We start from the raw sequence: 22419 nt of genomic DNA on the forward strand, positions 1-22419 counted from the left end.
TACAAATTACTAAATATTTTGTAAAGATATATTTTTTAAGTTTATATATATATATATATATATATATATATATATATATATATATATATATATATATATATATAATATATATATATATGTTGGGTATATTTATATAAAATGTATTTTTACAATATGTTTTGGACATGTATTTTTAATCGACACAATTTAATTCAATTAGAAAAACAGATAGATTTTAGCAAATATCATGAATATATATTTTTTTCTAATTTCTCCTGATATATTTTGGCTGTTTATTGTTTGTTTTTTTTTGTATATGATAAATGATAAACAGGTATCCCATTATTAACATATATTATTAATGTGCATTCCTGATTTGATTTCTTTTGGAAAAGGTTTGAGTATGTATAATCACATAGAATATATTTTTTAAGAATATTTTAAACAAAACATTTGTTTTACAAAAAATAGATATATTTAGCATATTATAAATATTCATTCATGATTTCTCCCAGTACATTTTTAGCTTTCTTTTGTTTATTTACGTAAATGTATTTTAAAAATACGTTTTAGGCATATATTTTGATTTATAATTATGTACAAAACAGATTAAAAACATTTTCACTGAATAAGTCTTGGGCTGTTTTTTGTATGTTTATACTTTGATTTAAAAATAAAGTAAAAAATATTTAAGCATATTTACAAAATATATTAGCATATATTTTTGACAGCTTTTTGTATATGTGACCCTGGGCCACAAAACCAGTCATAAGGGTACATTTTTTGAAATTGAGATTTATACATTATTGTGTCAAAATATTGTGAAAATTTTCTAACGTTGTCTAAAAGAAGTTCTTAGCAATGCAGATTTCTAATCAAAAAATAAGTTTTGATATATTTATGGTACGAAATTTACAAAATATCTTCATTGAACATGATCTTTACTTAATATCCTAATCATTTTGACCCATACAATGTATTGTTGGCTACTGCTACAAATATACCCGTGCTACTTAAGACTGGTTTTGTGGTCCAGGGTCACATATTTTAACATAAAATACATCTCTTTAGCTTTATGGAATCTAATAATGCTAATGCACACACTAAAATGTTTATGATGAGAAAAAGCCACTGTGGTCTACGCAAATGTCACAAAACACTGTTGTCCTGTTGGCCTCCTTCAGAAAATAGAAACATTATATAGGATATAGGACAGGACTGCCAATGTGAAACCACAAGCATAACAAACTGATGGCTGACTGCATAGGCTCCTCCACAAACACACACCTCTCGCTTGCCTTCATGATGTCCTCGATGTTGGAGAACAGGAAGTGCATGTCAGACTGACTCAAGGTGTTGACAAGCAGAGAGTTTCGTAGAAAATGGGTCTCTAGCAGCTCCAGGCTTTTGTAGTACGATGCCTCAGAGGTCACCAGTTCAAACATGGCCTACAGAAAAAGACAGAGACACCTTCAATTAGCATGCACTGCTAAAAAAATTCTAATGATGACACTGAAGACTAGAGTGATGATGCTGAAAAATTAGCTTTGCATCACAGGAATAAATTACATTTTAAAATATATTCAAACAGAAAGCAGTTGTTTTAAATTGTAATAATATTTCACAATATTAGTGTTTTTACTGTATTTTTATTCAAATAAATGCAGCTTAGGATAGCATTAGAGACTTTTAAATAGCAGTGTGTGTTGCATTTTTATATACTAGTTGATTCAAAGCATGTGTCTCACCTCTTGCAGTATGATTTCCTTTGGCTCCAGTCTCTTCAGTAGTCCGCTGTCCTTCACAGCCTCCAGGTTTTGCCAGAGGCTCAGTGAATGCGTGCTGTTCCTCAACTGCAGCTGCAATGCAGGCGCAGCCGTGACCCCTGACTCTGTAGTCGGAAGCCCATCTCTCTGTCGACGCTGTTCGATCTCCTGTTGCTTAGAAGTGTCGCGGTACTCTTGATACAAAACATCTGGACACAAACACACATTACAGAACAGAATGATGATTCGAAAGACAATACTTCTCAAACAGACGTTAAAAGCGCACTATAGTAAATGCATGATTCTCATTCACTTTTCTAAACATCCAATATACAATGAGGAAAATAATTTGATCCCCTGCTGATTTTGTACGTTTGCCCTCTGACAAAGTAATGATCAGTGAGAAACAAAATAACAAAAAAAGCTGAAAAACGCATTTCAAAAAAAGTTATGAATTGCATTTTAATGAGTGAAATAAGTATTTGACCCCTCCGCAAAACATGACTTAGTACTTGGTGGCAAAACCCTTTTTTGCAATCACAGAGGTCAGACGTTTCTTGTAATTGGCCACCAGGTTTGCACACATCTCAGGAGGGATTTTGTCCCACTCCTCTTTGCAGATCCTCTCCAAGTCATTAAGGTTTTGAGGCTGACGTTTGGCAACTCAAACCTTCAGCTCCCTCCACAGACTTTCTATGGGATTATGGTCTGGAGACTGGCTAGACCACTCCAGGACCTTAATGTGCTTCTTAAACCACTCCTTTGTTGCCTTGGTGTGTGTTTTGGGTCCTTGTCATGCTGGAATACCCATCCATGACCCATTTTCAGTGCCCTGGCTTAGGGAAGGAGGTTCTCACCCAAGATTTGATGGTACATAGCCCTGTCCATTGTTCCTTTGATGCGGTGCAGTTGACCTGTCCCCTTAGCAGAAAAACACCCCCAAAGCATAATGTTTCCACCTCCATGTTTCATGGTGGGGATGGTGTTCCTGGAGTCATAGGCAGCATTCCTTCTCTAAACACGGCGAGTTGAGTTGATGCCAAAGAGCTCGATTTTGTGGTCTCATCTGAACACAACACTTTCACCCAGTTCTCCTCTGAATCAATCAGGTGTTCATTGGCAAACTTCAGACGAGCCTGTACATGTGCTTTCTTAAGCACCTTGCGGGTGCTGCAGGATTTCAGTCCTTCACGGTGTAGTGTGTTACCAATTGTTTTCTTGGTGACTATGGTCCCAGCTGCCTTGAAATCATTGACAAGATTCTCCCGTGTAGTTCTGGGCTGATTCCTCACCGTTCTCATGATCATTGAAACTCCACGAGATGAAATCTTACATGGAGCCCCTGACCAAGGGAGGTTGACAGTTATTTTGTGCTTCTTCTATTTGCAAATAATCACACCAACTGTTGTCACCTTCTCACCAAGCTGTTTGACGATGGTCTTGAAGCCCATTCCAGCCTTGTGTAGGTCTACAATCTTGTCCCTGATATCCTTGGACAGCTCTTTGGTCATGGCCATGGTGGAGATTTTGGAATCTGATTGATTGATTGCTTCTGTGGACAGCTTGCTTTTATACAAGTAACAAGCTGAAATTAGGAGCTTTCCCTTTATGAGAGTGCTAATAAATCTAATCTCAGCTTGTAACCTTTATAAAAGACACCCGGGAGCCTGAAATCTTGCTGGTTGATAGGGGATCAAATACTTATTTCACTCATTAAAATGCAAATCAATTTATAACTTTTTTGAAATTTTTTTGTTATTCTGTTTCTCACTGTTCAAATAAACCTACCATTAAAATTATAGACTGATCATGTCTTTGTCAGTAGACAAACATACAAAATCAGCAGGGGATCAAATAATTATTTTCCCCACTGTAGCAGCATGAGTCTCTGGATATGACTGGATTGTTTATCTCATGTGAGTTTTTAATTTTAGCAGTCGAGCATAACTCTTTGACAAAGTTGTGCGAGTTCACGGCAGGCTCTTCAAGCCCTGAAAACATGAATTGTGTGAGATGCCTCAGGAATGACCTCACATTCATTTAGTCTCTACCTGTCTGGGTGTCTACATGATAAAAGCATGCGCATACTGCTTATATGTGTGAGTCGGCTTCTCAAAAGGGTGACTTTGTACAGAGGAAAGCAGTTGCATAATGTCCTGTAGTCACATTCAACAAGACCTTCAGGTGGGTGTTCAGCACAGTCGCTTATATAACACAGCGTGAGAAGAGAAGAGAAGAGAAGAGAAGAGAAGAGAAGAGAAGAGAAGAGAAGAGAAGAGAAGAGAAGAGAAGAGAAGAGAAGAGAAGAGATTGGATGAAAAGAGATAATGAGTGAGATGAGACACTGATCGACTTGCAGAGATGAGAATGAGATCACATGCGATGTGTACAGTAGAGAAGAGATAATAACGTTAAATAATGCTAGAATTATGATATAAATTATACTGTGGGTATAGCTTAATTTCCATTATTAACATATATTATGAATATGTATTCCTGATTTCTTCTTTTTTTGTATTTTAAATTTTGTATAATTACTTAAAATATATTTAAAAAATATTTTGTACATACATTTCATTTAAAAATAAATTACTGTTAAATATAAATATATATATATATATATATATATTCAAAACAAATATACATGACATATCATTATTATATATTCATGAATTCTCCTGACATATTTTTGGCTTCTTTTTGTAAATTTACATACAATGTATTTTTAAGATATATTTTGGACATACATTTTAAAAAATATGAAAATAAGTAAATATACTTATAACATATATTATGAAAATATATTCCTGATTTCTCCTGATATATTTTTTGGCAGTTATACACAAACATGTGTTTTAAAAATATTTTACATTTGAAACATACATTTTTTAATATTTTCAAAATACATTTTCCCATATTATAAATATATATTCTTGATTTTTTCTTTCCTTTTCTGTGCAAAATTTTAAAATAAATTACATAATCTATGCTGTTGTTGTTATTATTATTATATTATTGTTAATATTATTATTACATAAAATGTATTTGTAAAATATATTTTGGAAATACATTATTGTTATACATTAATTTAAAATACATAAATCACTATAGATAGATAGATACATTTTAACATAAAACTTTCATAAATTATTAAACATATTCAAAATAGTTATATTTTTCTTTTCTGCTTTTTTGCAACATTTTATAAATTACATAATTTATTTATAAATGTATAAAATACATAATCACTGCTGTTATATTATTATTATTATATTTACATAAAATGTATTTGTAAAACATATTTTGGAAATACATCATTGCTATGCATTAATTTCAAATAAACTTAAAAACTTACAGAAATTACTAAATATATTCAAAATAGATACATTTTAACATATTATGAAAATATATTCTTGATTTTTTCCTTCTTCCTTTTTTATTTTTTGTAAAAATTTAAAATTAAATCCATACATTCAACTGTACAAGTAAAAAGAAAAGACGAGACATCAAACAACAACAAACTAATGAGCAAAGAAATGAGAAGAGCATACAATGGAGAAACTAAAATATGAAAATAAATGTTGACAGAAGAAACTACAAAAGAATGACGAGGAAAACACAGGAAGTGCAAATAAGTGAAGAAAAGATAGACTTGGATGCAGATACAGGAGAGAGAAACAGACAGATGATGAGGAAAATCGAGATGATATAAAATGATGTTGCGTTGGCGAAGAAAGCGGATAACTCTCTCTTGCTGTTTTTCCAGCATATATTTAAAAAGACATCACCCACACACTCCACCTGCCTTCATCCTACACACACTAACACACACTCGCGTCTCGTACACATCCAGCACATCCATGCTGCAAATCCAACTGCAAATAAAGTTGCCTACACGGTTCAACTCGAGCCACATAAATTAGCATGCATTGTTACAGCACATCCAGTATGTGTGTTTTTGTTCACTCACCAACACTCTTCACAATGTTGAGATTGCGGCAGGAATTCTCCACTGCCATCTTCTTCGGACTGTCACCATTCCTCACCAGCCTAAAAGAGAAAAAACCTAATAATCAATGACTAGCACAGATAAGAGGAAACGTGTGTGTGTGTGGCTATTTGTGTGTACCAAAATGAGAACAGCCCGCTCTCAAAACACCCCTCAGCTGTTTAAGTCCTACTTTTGTTTCTAAATGAAAGGAATATTGCTTCCTGACATTTTAATTTCCATTTAGCTTTAATACATTTTAACCCTGACAGACCTAAATAAGTCAAATCCATCAGTAGAGGCGTGTGAGTAGTATTTGAGTCATCCAGCACATGTGCCCACATGCAAATGGCAAAAACGAACATACTGTACAACCTAACGTACAATGCAGAAATAAGCTATTTACATGCAAAAAAATACTGCATGCATATATTCAAACTTAAATGACATAATTATTGTACAGTTACATGAGATAATATTAATTGAGAGACTATATATATTTATGTACAAAATATATATATTTTTTACAATTGAACATAAAATACAAACACTGTTTATAAATGCACACATCTATGAAGTTCATCTCTAAAAAAACAGATTTAAAAAAAAAAAAAGTACAACTAAAGTTTTACTCTGTTTGTCTCTCTTACCGGAGTTTGATGTTGTCCGGGTTGGCGGTGGTGTGAATGTCATTGTCCTGCATCGTGCAGGCACTTGTCGTCCGTTCACTCAGCTCTTCCATTTCTTGTCTACGCGACCAATCTCCCGGCGTCACCAACGGAGACCGAGAGCGAACTCCTCCCAGCACAGTAATCCCGTTGCTGGGCAACCAGATTCCAGAGCGAGAAGGTGGACTGACAGAAATACATAAATATTGTTAATATTTAAATAATGACAGCTTTGAAGAAATTCTTGAAGCTTTGTTGAAAGATCGAATGCCCCACTCACAGATACGGTGTCCTCTACAAGCACACATGCACAGAAGTGAACCCGCATGTTGCTGACCACATGAACACAAACAGAAACACAGCCAAGCCCAAACACAAAGTCACCCACACACCTCCAGTTGTCAAGTCTAAACTCTTCCGCCCACACACACGCAGACAGACAAACATCTCTCATCCTGAGAAAATCATACAATACAGAGTTGAATCATAAATCACACCACTCTATAACTCACACACAAGCAGCACAGCACTATTGGAGATAAAAAAGATAGATACAGAAGATCTTAGAAGGCAGTTACTTCTAAATATAATTAGAACATTTCTGTTTGGTGTTCAAATATAATCATTAAAGTGTTTTGAAACATGCAGCAGTATTCTATGTGTTGATGTAATTTCAACTGAAACTGAAAGACAGGATGGGACATACCAAGCAGTCCAACCCCCTTTTTTTAAATAGCCAATAGTGTTTCATTTATTTCACAGCTTAGGTCAGAGTCGCTGAGCTTGGTAAAGCTGGATTTGACACTGTATGACAGCCACAATTTCAGCCATATCGCTATAAAATATACTATTCTGTGGAGAATTCAAACGGTCATTTAATGAACCGCTCCGTGTTATCGTGTTTTTGGACTGGAGCAGACAGTGTGTTTTTTTTTTTTTCGCCCAATGGACATCATATTTACATTGTCTGAATCGTTCCCTATCCCCTATATAGTGCACTACGTACCCTACAGAAAATACTAGGGATGCACCGATATGGAATTTTTGGCCGATAACGATAACCAATGACTCTTTTATATTTGGAGGCCGATATATAGGCCGATAAATATTTTTTTCAGAGCTCCATATGTCTGTAGTGAAACTTAAATCCATCACATTTTTGTGCAAAAGCATGTGTATGTGAGCTGCCACTTCAGTGAAACGTCAGCGAAGTGCCGTCAACAAGGGAGGGAGTAGCGCGGTTCAATAAATTCGATAAGCCGGCGAAATCCCAAATCCTCAACAACGCTGAAAGGTTGGTCATCAATTGCTATCATTCCATAACTTTGCGTGTGATTGCTTTTTCTTTGGCACTATCCTTGTCAAATTTCTTCGTATTGTCAAGTGTTAGTTGTTCTGGCTTATTGGTAAAGTTAGTGGGTAACGCTGTTTGTTTGGCAGTGACTTTCTTCTGATAATCTTTATAAATGTCGGGATGGTGAAACTTCAGATGGCTTATAAGATTAGTAGTATTGAAGTTTATTGTTTTACTGCCTCCTCGCATTACCTCGCATTTGCAGCTGTTGCAGATTGCACGTCTGTTGTCCTCTTTTTTCACGACGGAGAACTCCCACACAGCTGACATCTTCTCTTCTCTCTAGAAGCAGCTCTTATAATGCACACGTCTGCTTTGCATGACGTCAAAGAAGCGACGATTAAACCCCTAGTGGCCAATAGCAAGCATGTGAAGTGGTTCAGCCAGCAGAAATATATAATTTATCGACTTAAAGATATCGACCTAATTTTGCTATCGGGCCAATAACGATAATACTAAAAATAGCATTTATTGGCCGATACCGATATGGCCGCAAATATATCGCCCATCCCTAGAAAATACACATTCTATGAACAAGTGACTGTCTTTAGCCATAAATTCAGTGTTAATTTATTATGGATGCACCGAATTCAGCCAAGAAATCCAAAAATTCTTGGCTGAAGCCAAACAAAATTACATACTGGGCCGAAGGCAGATTACCGTGTTTTTTCCCCCCATTTTCCCATTGCATTAATTAAATAGCTAATATTTGCTTTTTACAGTTTTGTCTTACTTTTCAAAAAAAAAAAAAAAAAAAAAAAAATTGTTAAAAAAATAATAATTACAAATCAACAATTAAAAAAAAAATTATTTACCACTGAACTTTTGTAACATTCTAGTAGACATTATAGCCTGCCAACAAAGCACAATTTAACTTAAAGTTAGTAAAATAACATTCTTTGTCCATTTTTAAGAACCCCTTCTTGAATCATGTGTTTTTAATGTACAAATAAATGCAGCCTTGCTGAGCAAAGGAGAGTGTTATAATAAATGTATTAATAGAGCTGCTGTAATGATTTTTGTGTTACTTTGCAATTAACTTTACAAAAATTACAGTACTAACATTTACGAATGTTGAGTTATTTTGGCGGAAACCAGCAAGAAAACCTCAGTAGTACTTTTTTTAGCTGTTTTTTTTTTTCAGCAGGGTAGTGAAATGCTCTACAATAGATTACATTTTTCCAGCAAATAAATGAGCTGGACACTGAATGACTTGCATGAGGTAAATGTAATGCTATGTGACATCGTTTACGTGCTTGTTTACACAGCTGTTTTAATGCTGTCTTTTTGCATTTGAATCACTGATTGAACCTTGAAACATGATATGTTAATTTATGTTTATATCTTGTTATAAACAGTAGTAAATAAGAAGGGATGCGCGCTGCTGTTTGGCCCGAGGCACTGATATACCAATCCGTCACTTCACATTAAAGAACATCAGAACGGCATTTATTGTTTTCATTTTCTGATAAAAATGATAGAATTCAAAGACAGACAGACACCCAGACAGACAGACAGACAGACAGACAGACAGACAGACAGACAGACAGACAGACAAACAGACAGACAGACAGACAGACAGACAGACAGTCTGTGTGCACTCACTGATTCATTCTGGGAGACGGTGGAAGTCGATTCGCTGCAGAGGGGCTGAGCCTGTTGTAGGAGGCGGGGTCAACTGTTTGTTTAGGAGAGGAGGAGGGGCCTGATGGAAAGAATGGGAGTGGCTTTGGTTAATGAAAAATGAAATGAACAAAATCACTGAGTTTGGATGCATTTGAGTGGAATACAGTAAAAATTCAATTGACCTAAATCCATCTTGCATGACAGTCCCAGAGACGGGCACAGTGAGAGACTAAAAAACTGTTTTTATATGAAGGAAAACACAACATTAGAAGTATTTTATGGTATCAGAGACAAGTAAAACCAATTGTTTGGCTAAAAACTATGGAGATGACAAATCTGACTGCCAGAGAAAAGACTTCATTACAGGCAAAACAACATACTGGTCATTCACTTGTTACCACACACATTCACACACGAACACACACCGGCAAATCAAACACACACACTCGTGTATTAACACAGAGGGCCCATTGTGAATGCTGGCTGTGCTGGCTGAAACTTTGTGGGCACAGGAATGTGTAACTGGGGCCTCAAATGGAACTTTCAGTAATTGTGTGTGTGTGGCTGCCGAGAAAGTCTGTTCAGTTTCCCCCTGAATTTGTCTCCTCTGCAAATTCTGAAGTCCAACGAACAAAGTGTGCATCCGAAATGCTTCATTACCTCCTTACACTGTTTCCCCTAGCTGCTCTCTTGACCAAGCGGCTTTCTGCCCGCTCGGTTTACACGAATAGCACGCGGTCACATGCGGGCTAGTGTGCTATTTGTGTGCCTGGATCGTGAGTTAACTACAGTAGGTGTGATCAGGAAGATCGCACAGCATGTTTGTCAGACTCCTTAGATAAATATTGATCCACGCGTCAATAAAACTCTGCTGAGCACTCGATAGACTCACCTAGGAATGCTAAACTTTAACTGCTTTGAACTCCACTCCTGCTTTATAATACATTTTGGCATCTTATATTAATGTGAACATAATATGCTACAAACCTCAACTAAACTTTGACACTAAGTAATAAACCTCAAATGCATCTGAATGCATCATTCAGACTTTCAGTCTGGCAGACAATGAAAAAATGGCAAAATAAATAAATTATTAAAAAGGAAAAAAGAAAAGGAAAATCAAAAAGCTTTTCTTATTTAGATTTTTTGTCTTGTTCCCAGCCAAAATATCTAAAAATTCTTAAATAAAAAAGGATTTTCTAGACAAGTAAAACTTATTTATTGTTTTAAAAAATAGAAAACTGTCAAATTTAATTGTGTTTTTGCTTGAAACAAGCAAAAAAAATCTGTCAATGGGGAAAATAATTTTGTTTTCTGTTTGAAATAAGATTTTTTTTTGTTTACCCCATTGGCAGATATTCTTTCTTGCTCTAAGCAAAAATGCACTTAATTTTTCTGAAATCAAGAAAATAAATTTTATCCTTCTTGATTTAAGAATTTTTTAGATATTTTGAATGGAAACCAGACAAAAAATCTAAGTAAGAAAATCATTTTTTGCAGTTCAGCTTTTATTTTGTTAATATGCATATATATAATGTACATTTACTGCTGATTTCATCATTAAATTAAACATTTTTTAACCAATTTTTGAAAAAAAAAAAAAAATTATATATATATGTGTATATATATATATATATATATATATATATATATATATATATATATTTGTAGCAATAGCCAAAAATACACAATACGTGTCAAAATGATTGAATTTTCTTTTATGCCAAAAATCATTAGGATATTAAGTCAAGATCCATGAAGATATTTTGCGCATTTCCTACCATAAATATATTAAAATTAAAAGTTTGATTAGTAATATGCATTGCTAAGAACTTAATTTGGACAACTTTAAAGGTGATTTTCACAATATTTAGATTTTTTTTGGCACCCTCAGATTCTAGATTTTCAAATAGTTGTATGTCGGTCAAATATTATCCTATCCTAACAAACCAGACATCAACGGTAAGCTTACTGTATTTAAAAATGACTCTTATGACTGGTTTTGTGGTCCACGGTCACATATGCAACAGATTGGTATCTTGTCATTCGTATCCACTTCTTCATCCAGCAGATCCCAGTTCCTACATTTCATCTACGAGAGAATATGCACTTGATCTGAGGTTTAAAACCACACCTGACTGACTAACCAACCTCACAGCTGAGAGTTCAAACTGAGGTCAGCTCAGAGAAAAACTCGTAAAATACAGATTAGGAAACAAGGACAGACTAGATCGGGGTCAATCTATCACACCGCAATGTGGCACTAAAGTTATTTTATGGTCGCACTGTACATCGGTTAATAATTTGCTTTAAACCCAGTTTCCAATAGTGTCACCAGATCTGGAGCAGCAATCAACAGTGAAGGGGGTTGTTTTCCCAGCAGGCACTGCAATTTGAGAGAGACCTGTAATGATGCATGCCGAGTTCAAACCATGTGTGTGTGCTTTGCATTGTTTGAACAAATCAGCAAAACATATGGTACACTGACTACCTATAGTACACGCTACTGCTAGACCGAGAAGTCTAGACTGTTTTGAAAAAATATGTATGTTACATAACTTCAGATGTGATGCATTACTGGCCTTTTATATAATGCATAATCATATTTTATATAATATACACAACCAGTCAGTCTTTATTATGTCTATTTTCCACATTTTAGAGTAATACCAGTTTTCAAAATTATGAAATTATATCAATGGAATAATGTTATTACTAAACATTCAAAACTATCTTTTATTTGACCATCTTGTACATTCTGTACATTTACTAAACATTCACTGGACACTTGGGGTCATTTATTTGTAATAAAATAAAATAAATTATATTTATCTACAAAAAGGTCAAATGTTGAAAAATGCAGGTAAATGTTTGTTTATATACTTTATTGTTGTGAATGTCCCATATTAATAAACAACAACAATGTAGGTCTTTTAATTATTAACCTTTTTTTCCCCCCAGAGAGACTTGTTTCCTGGTTCACGTATGTACGGGTAACAATAGCTCATAGACTTTGTACAGTAATCCTGGGGGATTACCGTACAGACTGCCTGCATTGCACTTACACTAACTTATGAGGCATTACAAAACAAACACATTCACTTTTAACATTAGCAGTGGAGTAAATCCTTTAACATCCGAAGACACATTCTCACACACACCCTCTGCCTCTTCATATTCACACCAAACAGTCAGTGAATAAAAAAGATGTGACAAATTCCAGAACAGCAAATATTCACACAATACACTCACAAACACACACACACGCAGCAGTCACAGACAACTGCAAAAATTAAACACCACCAGAAAGGAGAGCATGAGAGGAGAGCCTATACTATAAGATACAGACTTGCAGTGTCTCAAACTTGATGAACACACAATATTCAGTGGAATGCTGAATCTACAGCATCATATAAAAAATAAACAATAATTAACTGAGTTTACAGGCTTCATTGAATGTGTTGTGGTAAAATGACTGGGTGTCGCAAAATAATAATAAAACTTGTTTTTCTATTGAGTCGTAAATGCAGGCTGCACACAACCCCAAATTTCGAACAGTACCCTAAACAGTAGTTCATTTCAAGGAGAAAATCTAATGAGTCAGTTGTTTTTGGTTCATCAAAAAGATTGCAGTCTGATTTATGAGCAAAATATCAAAACATACCCACAACTAATGTCGATTTGTAAGTATAAATTGGCTCTTTTTAGCACATCTAAAACATATTGCGCAACCACAAGTGACTCTTATGATCTGGATCATTTTGGTTCATCATAAATGAACAACAAGGGTCTGATTGGTCTGATTGATTGGTCAAATGATCAATAAATACCTTGCAGTTAATGCAGTTGGATTTTTGAGTATAAACTCCTATTAACTTTTTTTAGTGAATCTAAAACATATGGCACAACCACAAGTGACTCCTATGAGCTGAATCTTTTAATGAATCGTTTACTAAAGACCAAGAGTGTAGGTTTTATTTTGGCATTGGTGGAGGAGACATAAAGGCAGACAACGGACATTTAATTGTTAAAAGATTTATGATATGCGCTCCAAAGTCCCGATCTGAATCAAATGATTTGCAGACCCACACCAAAGTCCCATCTGAGTTAAATGATTCATGAGTTGCACTCTGAAGTTCTGATCTAAATCAAAAGATTCACATTGCCGCTCTGAAGTTCTGATCAGAATAATGACACATGCAAAGTCCCGATTAATAATTTGATTTAAACTTGGGACTTTGGCATGTTCGTGAATAATTCAATTTGCAAATTGATTCATGAACCCACTCAGAAGTTCCGATCTGAATCAAAAGATTCACAAATCCTCTCCGAATTTCCAATCTAAATTAAATTATTTGCGATACACACTGTAAAGTCCTGATCTGAATCAAATGACTCACAAACCTGCTCTGAAGTCCCGATCTAAATCAAATAATTTACGAACCTGCTCTCAAGTCTTAATCTAAATCAAAAGATTCACGAACCCACTCCAAAGTTCTGATCTGAATCAAAAGATTCACAAACCTGCTCCGAAGTCCCAATCTAAATCAAATAATTTATTAACCTGCTCTGATCTAAATCCGAAGTCCTATTATAAATCAAAAGATTCACAGACCTGCTCCAAAGTTCTGATCTGAAATAAAAGATTCATGAACCTCCACTGAAGTCCCGAACTGAATCAAATGACTCACATATCCTCATCTAAATCAAACGATTCATGGTCCAGCTTTGAAGGCCCATTCTAAATCAAAAGATTCACGAACCATTTCCGAAATCCGATCTGGATCGAACGATTCACAAAACCGGTCTGAAGTTCCGATCTAAAACGAATAATTCCGATCCATGCTATAAAAAAAGTCCTGATCTAAATAATGCAAAGTCCCGATCAATAATTTGGTTTAGATTGGGACTTCAGAGCAGGTTTGTGAATCGCAAATCATTCAATTTACAATATAATTTACAAACTTGCTCCAAAGTTCTGATCTGAATCAAAAGATTTACAGATTCTTTCTGAAGTTTCGATTTAAATCAATTCATGCCATATGCCATAATGATAGATTGGTAGACAATGGACATTTAATTGTTTGATCAAAATTATTGCTCTGAAGTCCAAATCTGAATCAAATGATTCGCAATATGCGCTTTGAAGTCCCGATCTGAATCAAATGTTCACAAACCTGCACCAAAGTCCCATCTGAATCAAATGATTCGTGAACCTGCTCCGAAGTCCTGATCTAAATCAAATGATTCACAATCCACGCTCCACAGTCCCGATCTGAATAATGATTCGCGACATGCAAAGTCCCGATCAATCATTTGATTTAGATCGGGACTTCGAAGCAGGTTTGTGAATCGCGAATCGTTCAATTTGCGAAATGATTCATGAACCTGCTCTGAAATTGTGATCTGAATCAAAAGATTCACGAATCCGGACCGAAGTCCCAATCTAAATCAAATGACTCATGATACGATATTTCAAGTCCCGGTCTGAATCTAATGATTTGCAAAATATGAACGCTTCGAAATAGTGAATCATTTTCCGACGCATTTAGAGTGTATAATCTTGCGTGTTTACTGCTAGAGTAAAACACTCTTATTCATTAATATGACGAGCTGCATCTCAAAATGCATATTGGATAGACTGTGATATTGTAGTTGCTGGATATTGATAGGGACATGTCTCTAGCACTCCTACTAAATTTTACACCCTTAAAAAAGACTCTCCCGTTTAACAAATCCTTAAATGAATGAACACGAGTGCGGTTACTGAATCTGATTCAATAAAAACGAAAGTCAGTGACGTGACGCCCCCTTTTTCTGTCCGGGTTAAATTTATTTTGCAGAAAAAACAAAAAAATACATAAAAATCTCTCATCTACTTGTTATACCTTCTTCACCTACTAAACCACTCTAACTTCTCCAAATTTTTAAGTTTTTCATCATTTTTCTGCTATCCGAAGTGCCAAAACATCATATGGGGCGACCGTCCAGCCTTGACTTTTGTTAGGACAACTGGTTTAAAAACACTTTAAATCAACTTAAATATATAAATTTTCCTAGTTGGCATAATTTCAAACATGTTTTACATCCATTGACAAAACTATAAAGCATTTGCACATATATTTCTATCATGATATACAAACGAATGTTGTCCGAATTATGTTGATTCTATCCATATCATCCGGGGCGACCATCATCAAACCACAATTTTGGGACCTTTATTTTGAAAAACATCTCAAGGATGGGATATTGCATCAGCCAGACACAAGTGAAGACCCCCTGAAAACAACTTTAAGGTAACTCAGTCTCTCTCATATAGTAAGAAAAAGCATTTTTTTAACTGCTGTAATGTCGTAGTCACTTTTGGTCATCATGTGGGGCGACCACCCCAAAACTGTGAATTATAAGTTTTTTCCCACAAATCTATATTTTGATGATAAATTTGATAGTGGCATGTCACTAGAAGAAGCTAGTTTGGTTTCTGAGGCTAACTGTTAGCCTGTTATACTTGAGTGAACTTGAAAACATCATATGGGGCGACCGAGTATCATGTGGGGCGACCACTGCTGAGTGTTTTAAATGATGGATATATGTCCTGTATTTGTAGTTTTCATATTCTATACATCAATTATATACATAGAGTTAATTGTTTAAGCATAATTATTTGTATATTTTATCTTTTTTTCTAAATTCAGCCATTTTCCATTCCTTTTATAGGGATAAACATTTATTTTTTGTTGTAGTACAATCCTATTAGGTCAGTATTAGTCATTTTAAACAAGTTTTAACCTATTTTACCTATTTCCTAGATGGCACGATTAACAAGAAAAGAGAAGACTGCTCGTCATAGACAGAAAGTCAACTCCGACCCTGCAGCAAGAGCAGAGTATCTTGCAAGGAAAAGAGAGAGGTAAAGAAAAAAGAGCTTTAGCAGTGAGCTAGAGTCACTAGAGCTACAGAAAGTAGGAGACCAGGGTAGATCAAATAAACAGTTTAGACTGTATGCTACAATGAGCTATTAAACATTGGTCACCGAAATTGTTCTCATCAATCTGGACAACTTTTATAAATTAAACTCATTAGCTAAGACCAACAGGAAGCCGGATATTTTGATTTGAATGTGGATTTTTGGAAAAATCAGGCTAACAAATTCATACTCCTCATAAGAACAACATGCTGTTCACACCAAACTTTATCAACATGAAAAGAAGATTCTAAATATGCTAAATTGCGAGCAGATTTTGGATATCTTCGTGGTGATTTTTTAAAGTGATTGTAAAAAAGATAACCGTAATATTTTTTTTCATATCTTTAAAGTGCAGCATCCAAACTCTTTAAAACTTTTTTCACACAGAGAACTAGTCATTCTGAGCAAATGCTGTTAATCCCATAAGTATACAAGGCTCTATGAATTAAAGAAAATTAAAGAAAGAAATCAGAAATCTGCTCTCACTCTGCCTGCCTCCAAGTATGTGTGTCGAGTGTAAGAGTGAGTGCAGGGGGAAGGGGTGAAAGGGAGAGGGAGAGAGACCAGTGAATAATGCTGTTTTGCAGACCATCTTTGAGGAAGAAATGCACATTGATATAGTGTAATCTACATAAATATGTCTGACCTTTGAGAGGCTGATATTTGAGAACATATAAAGGTTCACTAACTGTTTCATTGTTTGTATTTTGCAGTTGTTGTTTTTTTTTTTTTTTTACTGAACTGTACCATGAACTTGTCCTATGCAGTCACATCGCAAAAGATTAAGAAAAATACAACTTTTTAGCATGAGCGATTTATCTTCATTGATAGACAATTATTTTCATAATGTTATTTATTGAATTTAAAATTATAATTAACAATTTCAAGACAATCTTTGACAACAATACAAACTTTACATTTTAATATGAATACTTTTTTTAAGCTTAATATTAATTTACATTAATAAATGCTATTTAATTATTGTTCATGTTAACTAATATAGTTAATGTTAACAAATGAAACTGGATGGCAAAATTTTATATATTGTGTGTATGTGTCTGTGTGTTGATTTTAAAAAGTGCATCCCTTTCAATTCTGTAAACTTTAAATCCAAACTGGCAGAGCGTTACTGTGAATGCATGTGCCAACTGGGCACAATTTTCCTGATGCTATCGGGATGGTCATCGCTGCTTGCAGCTTTAATTAGGGCCCGAGCACCGATGGTGTGAGGACCCTATTGGAATTGCTCCGTTTAAATGTTAATGTCCTTCTGATTTGTTATATTTAAATGTTGAAATGTTATTTGAATAAAAAGAGATCAATTTTCTTTTGTCTTGAACTCTTTTGTGTACATTTTAACTGAATTTTTATACCTGTGGTTTTCTTATCATTTGGGGCGACCATATGTCATGTGGGGTAACCAACAAATGGCAATAATTACACTAAATTCATAACCAAATATCCATCAGTTTAGCCTCAAATATTAATCAGTGGTATGCTATTGCTGAATGTGTAACATCTTTATGAATGCAAATTCATTTTTTTTTGCTTTTGAAGTAAAAATCAGTATTGTAACTGGATTACGAGGGAGACTCTGATATTATAGAATAAACTTGTAAAATAATGGTTTTCAAAAAATGAAAGGGGACTAAAGTTTGTCTTTCTTCATCAGTTTATCTACTTACTGATATGTGTTCAACTAGTCTTAATAATACATAAAAATGTGAATTTTGAGATATATTACGGTCGCCCCAGATGACTTTTTTAAGGCTATGTTTTATTAACTAAGTGTAAAAACACTAAAATGTAATTTTTTTTACTTTTCTTTATAAAGGCATGTGTACACTACATTCCAAATATTTGGAAAATGGTCAAACATATCCATATTTTTGGTATTTTAAAATTGGCCTATTAAAAAGTCTTATACGTCAACGACCCATATTATGAGAAGCTTTCAAAACTTTTCATCTTTAGTGTTTTAATATGAGCAGAAATCTAAAGTTTGTCTTTTTTATTCACACAAAATGAACACCAATTCACATTGTAAATCCGCCATTTAAACGGGCCTGTTAAAAAGCTGACTAAAAAGCAGTTTAGGCTAATAATAGCATCATGGTAAAGAATTCAGCGCTGATCTTTTCTTTTAATACAGTAGCCTTATAAAAATCAAGTTTCATCTTTCATCAAACGATTTGACAAAAGAAAGTAGGTGTGCTCAGTGGTGGATTTAAGCAAATATGCAAACGCAGAATTCAGTTGTTCAGCCACTTAAAACAGCTTTCTCTGGAAAAACAGGTGAGGCACTATGCATAAAACAATCATTAACCTTGTCACATAAAATGCAAAAGATCCTGATATGCACTATGTAAGTATGCAGCAATTGCCTACCTCACACCAAAGGCTTCACACAGCGTCGGTTTTATTGTCTTAATGGGTGATGAAGAAACCAGTATATGGAGGTCTGTACACCAAGGATGTTTACTGGAGGCCAAACTACCAAAATACCATGCTGTGTTTTTTGCTGGTTAGCTTTAGCAGCAAAATAAAGGGTTTGCACTTATGTAATGGTTTGGTCAGTTACACAGATGTGCAGCCATTTTGGAAATACTCAGATGTAAACAACAGCATTGATTGCAAACTTAATGTACTACTGAATACGTTGTTCTGCTAATTTATGCTGTCTAAACCATGGAAACAAATGTGTGGAAGCTGCTAAATCATATAAAGACTTAGTAAGCAGGAAAGGGCATAATATTTTGACAAACTGAAGTATTAAATAAGATATTAGCCTAATATTTCACCTACCTGACTGGAAATGATAAGAACAAACACGAATGTTGTCAAGATTCTTGCCCTGGAAATCCTGGTTCAGTTTGGCCAACCACAAACGTCTTTTGTTCCACAGACTTCTTGATGTGCTTTTACCTTTTGGCAGTCTATAGTACTCCAAATGTTTTTCCTGGTCCGACTGATTAGTAAAGCTCAAAACATGACAATAATTGACTATTTTCAGCAGGAATAATCTGCGAAATATGCGAGTTCCGTTCGGTTCAGTGGTGTTGTTTACATTCAGTGCTGCCAATATTGCCGTTTGATGACGTGTCGTGAAAAACCTCTAATGCAGCCATTCAAAAACATCCATGTATTTAGAAGACTTGTGGTTTTCTCTGTTTGCCATCTAATCAAAAATAGTCTTAAAACTGAATGCCCAGGAAGTGAAATCAGTCACTTCCAATTTGTGGACTTTCAGGGTTTTGTGTGCTAGCAGAGCAACCACCATTGAGTTTTTACCAAGGGGTTCTTGGACTTTATACTGACACCTATTGATGTGGAGGAACCATCACATGAAAGCAAAGGTCTCCATTTGAAGACAGCAATACCTAATACTCATACTGTACATATAAGTCATCCATTATTGATTCCGCAACCAAAAGCGACTGATAATGAGATGGCTACCATGATAAATTGAACAATACTCAGGTGATCTCAATATGGCGGCCACCATAAATGTTTTTATAGGCCACTAATATGACTCATCGAACACATCATCCTGAACACTTGTTCAACATTACTATTAGTTTCGCTCAAAAACTCATTTGTGACCCCGGACCACAAAACCAGTCTTAAGTAGCACGGGTATATTTGTAGCAATAGCCAAAAATACATGGTATGGGTCAAAATGATCAATTTTCCTTTTATGCCAAAAATTATGAGGATATTAGGTAAAGATCATGTTCCATGAAGATATTTTGTAAATTTTCTACCCTAAATATATAAAAACTAGTAATATGCATTGCTAAGGACTTCATTTGGACAACTTTAAAGGCGATTTTTTCAATATTTCGATTATTTTGCACCCTCACATTCTAGTTGTATCTCGACTAAATACTGTCCTATCTTAACAAAACCAAACATCAGTGGAAAGCTCAGGCTTTCAGATGATTTATAAATCTCACTTTTGAAAAACTGACCCTTATGACTAAGTAGAGATCAAGTAAGATTCATTGTGACGCTTTTTGAGGTGAGCTGATGAAAGCCATGTCAGTTTTATTGTTTACGGGTTTAAGTCGGACTGTCATGACAATAATAGAGAAGGTCTTTCAAATGCTTTCAGGAATACCATCACAGTGTCATCTTTGATCCTCACAGAGCTTAAAGTCAACAAATTGTGTCATTTCGTCATTCAGATTCTTCACAATGGTCAATTTGGTCTCAGTAATGCGAATAAACGCGACATTCACAAAGATGCTCGTGCTCATAAAAGCACACACATGTAATTCTCAGAACAATTAAAAACAAACAGAGAACAATTAAACCAGTTTCTCGAGTTTTGACTGCTTTGCAATTCACCGCAGGGCAAAATCATGTGCTTTCATTCGCTCTGAAAATCTCCAGGACTAGTGCTGGTTTGCCAAGTCGTAATTGTGTACAAACCATTTAAATACACTACATGATCCACTAAATGTTTTAGCTCTGACTGGGACCAAGACTTGTTTGACAGACAGATCTATCACTGCTGTCACTCATCAGTGGTATCAAATTCAAAAGAATCCATATAACAAGTGTCAAACTCAGCAAGTGTGTCATAACTTCTTAAAGAAGCAGTACTTTAGTCGTGATACTAGTGTAAAACTGCTTTGATTTCTTTTTTTTTTTTCGCAGTAATGCCTTAGAAGAACCATCTGCGAACTACATTTTAATAACCTACAGAACCTTGAATAGAAATGTCAATGGATGTTAGAGGTTCTTCATGCAATCTTTATATGCCAGTAAAGAGTGTTGCATGGTAAAGGTCAAGCAAGTTAGATAAAAAGAGTTAATTCTGTTGAGCCAGTCCATACAAACCATAGTAAACTGCTTTACAACATACAGGGAACAATAGTGCACTCTATTTAGACCCAATACATTTGCTAGGTAACGCTAATACAGCAAACATATCAGTTTCAGGAGCACACATTGTGTTGGTATAGTCTAACAATGGGCAAAGCTTCACTGATTTTATATATATATTGTTATGCTTTTGTCATTTTTAGCAGTACATATGTGACCCTGGAGCACAAAACCAGCCTTAAGTAGCACAGGTATATTTGTAGCAATAGCCAAAAATACACATGTATGGGTCATAAAGATCATGTTCCATGAAGATATTTTGTACATTTTCTACTGTAAATATATCACAACTTAATTTTTGATTAGCAATATGCATTGCTAAGAACTTAATTTGGACAACTTTAAAGGCAATTTTCTCAGTATTAAGATTTTTTTTGCACCCTAGATTCCAGATTTTCAAATAGTTGCATCTCAACCAAATATTCTACTATCCTAACAAACCATGCATTAATGGAAAGCTTATTTATACAGATTTTAGATTTAAACTGACAATTATGACTGGTTTTGTAGTCCAGGGTCACATATGAGGTTTTCTAAAGTTAAAATAATTAATATATATATATACAGTATATAAATAAATATTGTAATTCTCACTTTGTTGTTGTTCTGAAGACGAGGACATCTTTTTCTTGCGCATTGAGCGGTAAAACCGTGAATTCCTGATTGGAGTTCTGGAGAAAGTCTCCTCGTTGTCATCGTCGTCTTCGCTTGGGAGATGGGCCACTGGTGCCTGAGGTTTGGGTTGGACCTCTTGATGCTTATGTCCCCACTTCATTCGGAACAGGGCTGTCATCGCCATCAGTTATCACTAACAAGATCCAGCCGTTTGTGGAATAATCCCCATCTGACAAGAACGGCAGGAATTCCCATCCAGACCGAATCCAAAAGTTCGAAAGCTCCCAAACACACAATCCCACCAGAGTCACAGAGAAGTTATGTGCCCTTTCTTGATAATCAACTCTCTCATACTTCTTTCGCCTCTTTCTTTTTCCTCTGCCTGAGGGCCAGGCGTGTTGTCGCTGACAAGTCTGAAGTCTGTCTTTCTCTCTGTGAGTCCTCTCGTGTCTCGCAAACTTGTCCTTTGGCCCTCGGTGTCAAAGTTCTCCCCCCTCCCTCTCATTCATTCTCGCCGGGCCGGCCTCCTAGTCTGTCTCTCCCGCCCTCTTTTCCTACTCTGTTTT

At 35.1% G+C, this 22419-nt stretch overlaps 1 protein-coding gene across 2 annotated transcripts in view; it reads right to left on the bottom strand.

The window, feature by feature from the left end:
- ngef (neuronal guanine nucleotide exchange factor) overlaps positions 1–22419 on the bottom strand; it is a 64704-nt gene that overhangs the window by 17021 nt on the left and 25264 nt on the right. The window contains exons 1-6 of one of the 2 annotated variants that reach the window (XM_073817694.1): positions 21833–22282; positions 9361–9460; positions 6384–6587; positions 5716–5795; positions 1728–1954; positions 1267–1427 (exon numbers count right to left, since the gene is read on the bottom strand). In XM_073817694.1, coding sequence (XP_073673795.1) covers positions 1267–1427; positions 1728–1954; positions 5716–5795; positions 6384–6587; positions 9361–9460; positions 21833–22037 — 977 coding nt within the window. In that variant the 5' untranslated portion in view covers positions 22038–22282. Of the gene's footprint in view, positions 1–1266; positions 1428–1727; positions 1955–5715; positions 5796–6383; positions 6588–9360; positions 9461–21832; positions 22283–22419 lie in introns of those variants that run through there. The other variant, XM_073817695.1, reaches the window with a different exon arrangement.

The sequence above is a fragment of the Garra rufa genome, chromosome 14 (genome assembly GCF_049309525.1).
Source record: "Garra rufa chromosome 14, GarRuf1.0, whole genome shotgun sequence".
Taxonomy (NCBI): Eukaryota; Metazoa; Chordata; class Actinopteri; order Cypriniformes; family Cyprinidae; genus Garra; species Garra rufa.